Source organism: Coffea eugenioides, chromosome 3, assembly GCF_003713205.1.
Source record: "Coffea eugenioides isolate CCC68of chromosome 3, Ceug_1.0, whole genome shotgun sequence".
Taxonomy (NCBI): Eukaryota; Viridiplantae; Streptophyta; class Magnoliopsida; order Gentianales; family Rubiaceae; genus Coffea; species Coffea eugenioides.
Window position 1 is genome coordinate 33,924,975 of NC_040037.1, and position 4,507 is coordinate 33,929,481.

At 34.5% G+C, this 4,507-nt stretch overlaps 1 protein-coding gene across 1 annotated transcript; it reads left to right on the forward strand.

The window, feature by feature from the left end:
• Positions 1–1,744: 1,744 nt before the first annotated feature.
• LOC113766442 lies at positions 1,745–2,479 on the forward strand. The gene has a single exon (XM_027310636.1). The coding sequence runs from the start codon at positions 1,745–1,747 to the stop codon at positions 2,477–2,479; it is 735 nt and encodes a 244-aa protein (XP_027166437.1).
• Positions 2,480–4,507: the final 2,028 nt, after the last annotated feature.

Here is a 4,507-nt window from a genome sequence, read left to right on the forward strand (position 1 = left end):
GTTGTATTTACATATTAAGTTGGCGTACACAAATAAAATTTAAAAATACATCAAAATTATTTAAACATACATTATATTATTAAAAAAAGTACAACAATCGAATAATGAGACAAAATTTCTAATTATATCCATCCATGGTTTGTAAATAACGCCACCTACTGTGCATGCTATATATAGCTAATTTAGTACTATATTTTATAACCTACTATTTTACCAATTTGCAGTCCATCTTCCAACCAAAATGCTTTAGAAATGATATCTCCGCTCTCTAGAATCAACATCATTTAATTACAAACTAACTAAGTATTAGTTCCAAGTCATAAAAAACTTTATTAACTCCTTTCTATTGTGATTTTGAATCTGTCATTTATAACAAATAAATAATTTCCTCTAACTTAAGTAATTGATAAATTTGTTAGTATCTTTATGTGGCATTTTCCAATTAATCATCGAATTTATAAGTCATTGTTTTTGTCAATGGCTAAGAAACTTACTGTTAGACATCGAGTTGTGGCCAAAACCAATGCCAGCCATTTCTTTGCATTGTGATAGCTAAGCCACTATGTCTAGAGCGTTAAATAGAATATATAACGCCAAATCTGGACATATAAGTCTAAGACATAAATATGTCAGACAATTATTGAATGATGGCATAGTCACAGTGGTGTATGTTAGGTCATTCAATAACCTGGTGGATCCATTCACTAAACCTCTCTCAAGAGATGTAGTGTAAGCAACGTCCTTGGGAATAGGGTTAAAACCCGTTGTCTAAAACCACTAGTAATGGTAACCCAACCTCTCTTCTAGCACTAACACTAGGTCAAAGGTTTAAAGGGTAATAACAAGTTACTAATAAGTGGTCGTGAGCACTAGAAATTGTATTATACCATTCCAAGGTACTATTGCAGTTTGTTACTTAAGAGACTAAGTATCATACTCTTAATGAAGTTAAATATGGTTTCACAGTGCCTTGGTAATAAAGGCTCGAAATGTACTTCACCTATATGATGATGTGAGTGGTGCCGCTCCTAGCAAAAGTGGGGGTTTTCTTTTGTACATGATTATGAACCTAGGATGGAGCAAACGGCCGGTAAAAGTGCTAAAATCATTTCGTGAACTATTCTCTGAAAAGATATAATCTTGTCTTTTAACTTTAAAGTTATCATTTAAGCGACATAGCCACCATAACTTGTTAGAACAAGTGAAATATTTACACTAAGAGAAGGGTTTAAGTTCACAAACACCTTTCTCTATGCAAGGTCATGTGAGTGCTGATTTAATTTCATTACAAACTAAGTGGGAGATTGTTGGTAATAGTTTGTAATGAGTGTGTTGACATTCATTGTCCCACATTGAAAAAGGATAGAGTGCACATTGTCTGTTGATGAATTATTGTCTTGTTTCCTTTACAAACTTGTTCCAAAATATTACTTTGGAGGGAAAGTTTGGTAGGAAAGTTATTTCAAGATATATAAAATCTTGACAAGGATTGCATCGTGTAATAGTGCCTTGGATAGGTGTTTCAATTTTTTTAAATAGTAGAATTTCAATAGAATTAAATCACTTTTTTACTTTTCATTTGATAGTTCTTAGACTTTATTGTATCCTAGAGATAATTTATCTAATAGACGCAAATAACACCTTAAGGAAAGTGCTTTCACGCCTCAAAGTCTCTGCATTTGTCTAGTTTAGTTTTGTTATTCACTATAATTTCTCCAACAATCTTAAGGTGTTATTCTCAACAATGGAGTCAAGTTCTGAATCTGCGTTCAAAGTGATGAATCAGGACTTCGTGAAGTTGGACAGATTCGACGGCACTAACTTCTCCCGTTGGAAGGATAAGATGATATTTTTCCTGACGGCTTTGAAGATTGCTTATGTTCTGGATCCTTCACTTCCTGAAATTTCAACGCCTAAAAATGATGATTCTAATGAAATCAAGGTGCAACGCAAAAAACGTGCAGAGAATGAGTTGCTGTGCAAAGAACACATCATGAATACTCTTTCTGACCGCTTGTATGATCTGTATACCGTAGTCAAGTCGCCAAAGGAAATCTGGAATGTGCTGGAGTACAAGTACAATACGATGAAACAAGGTACGGACAAATTTCTGATTATGCAATATTTTGATTTTCGTATTACTGAGAAATCTTCTCTTATGGATCAGATTCATGATCTTCAAGTGATTGTGTCTAAGTTACATGATCTGAAAGTGGAGATATCTGAATCCTTGCAAGTTGGAGCAATAATAGCCAAACTTCCAACTAGTTGGAATGACTATAAGAAAAAGTTGCTCCATACTACTGAATCATTCACTATAGATCAGATTTTGAAACATTTGCGTATTGAAGAAGATACTAGAAATCTTCAAAAGAAGCAAATAGAATCTAATGTCAAAGTGAATACTTTAAGTGAGAAAAATTCCGTAACAGAATTTTTCTGGTTCCAAAAGAAAGTCTCCAGAAGCAAGTACATCTAAGGACAAGAAGAAGAATAGAGTATGCTATAAGTGCGGCAAGAAGGGACATTACAAGTGTGAATGCAAGGCAGATAGCAACAAAAAATAAAAGAAAGACAACCAAAAATACAAATCTGGTTGAACAAGATGTTGCTAAGATTGTTGCAATGATTTCACATTGGAACATTGGCATGATTTTTGAGTTGCATGCGGCTGCTGCAACCAAATCGTGTGACTGGTGGTATGATTCCGGTGCCACCGTGCATGTTTGTAATAATAAGTCCCAGTTCAAGACTTATGAAGAAGTTCCTGATGGTCGTGAAGTATTGATGGGAAACCACAATACAGCAAAGGTTCTTGGCAAAGGAAGTGTTGACATGCATTGGCTTCAATGTTTGATTTGTGTGTACATTAGATGGATGTAAAAATGGCCTTTTTCAATGGTGACTTAAATGAAGAGGTGTATATGGATCAACCAGAAGGTTTTGTTCTACCAGAAAATGAAAAGAAAGTTTGCAAACTGGTAAAATCTTTGTAGGGTTTAAAACAAGCACCTAAACAATGGCATCAAAAGTTTGAATCTGCTATACTCTCTAATGGTTTTAAATATAATAATGCCGATAAGTGCATTTATTCCAAGTTCACTAGAGAGTATGGTGTGATAATTTGTCGATATGTGGTTGACATGCTAATTGTTGTTACTAATTACAAAGGCATTGAAGAAACTAAGAAGTATTTGTCTTCTATATTCAATATGAAAAATCTTGGAGAAGTAGATACTATCTTAAGAATTAAAGTTAAGAAACATAGCGGGGGCTATTCTTTAAGTCAATCTTATTGTGTTGAAAAAGTTTTAAACAAGTATCAACATTTGAAGATAAAAGAAGTAAGCACTCCTTATGATCCTAACTTTATGTTGTTTGAAAATTATGGAAAGCCGATTGCTCAATTAGAGTATGCTAGTGCAATTGGTAGCCTAATGTACGTTGTGCATTGTACTAGGCCAGATATTTCATATGCAATTTATAGACTTGCTAGGTATACTAAAAATCCTGGTATAGAGCATTGGAAAGCAATTGGTAGAGCTTGGATATCTTAAAAGGACAAAAGATTTAGAGCTTTCCTATAACAAATTTCCGGTTGTACTTGAAGGCTATTCCGATGCAAGTTGGGTAACCAATGTATATGACAAAGTGTCTACTTTTGGATGGATTTTTATGTTGGGTGGAGGAGCTATTTTTTGGGCATCAAAGAAACAAACTGTCAAAACTCATTCCACCATGGAGGCTGAATTTGTAGCCTTAGCAGCTGCATGCAAAAAGGCCGAATAGCTAAGAAACTTACTGTTAGACATCAAGTTGTGGCCAAAACCAATGCCAGCCATTTCTTTGCATTGTGATAGCTAAGCCACTATGTCTAGAGCGTTAAATAGAATATATAACGCAAAATTTGAACATATAAGTCTAAGACATGAATATGTCAGACAATTATTGAATGATGGCATAGTCACAGTGGTGTATGTTAGGTCATTCAATAACCCGGTGGATCCATTCACTAAACCTTTCTCAAGTGATGTAGTGCAAGCAACGTCATTGGGAATAGGGTTAAAACCCGTTGTCTAAAACTACTAGTATTGGTAACCCAACCTCTCTTCTAGCACTAACACTAGGTCAATGGTTTAAAGGGTAATAACAAGTTACTAATAAGTGGTTGTGAGCACTAGAAATTGTATTATACCATTCCAAGGTACTAGTGCAGTTTGTTACTTAAGAGACTGAGTATCATACTCCTAATAAAGTTAAATATGGTTTCACAGTGCCTTGGTAATAAAGGATCGAAATGTACTTCACCTATATGATCATGTGAGTGGTGCCGCTCCTAGCAAAAGTGGGGGTTTTCTTTTGTACATGATTATGAACCTAGGATAGAGAAAACGGCCGGAAAAAGTGCTAAAATCATTTCGTGAACTATTCTCTGAAAAGATATAATCTTGTCTTTTAACTTTAAAGTTATGGTTTAAGCAACATAGCCACCATAACTTGTTAGAAC

Excerpts from the sequence above, each read along its gene's own strand:
- LOC113766442 (XM_027310636.1), top strand. The coding sequence starts at position 1,745 with ATGGAGTCAAGTTCTGAATCTGCGTTCAAAGTGATGAATCAGGACTTC.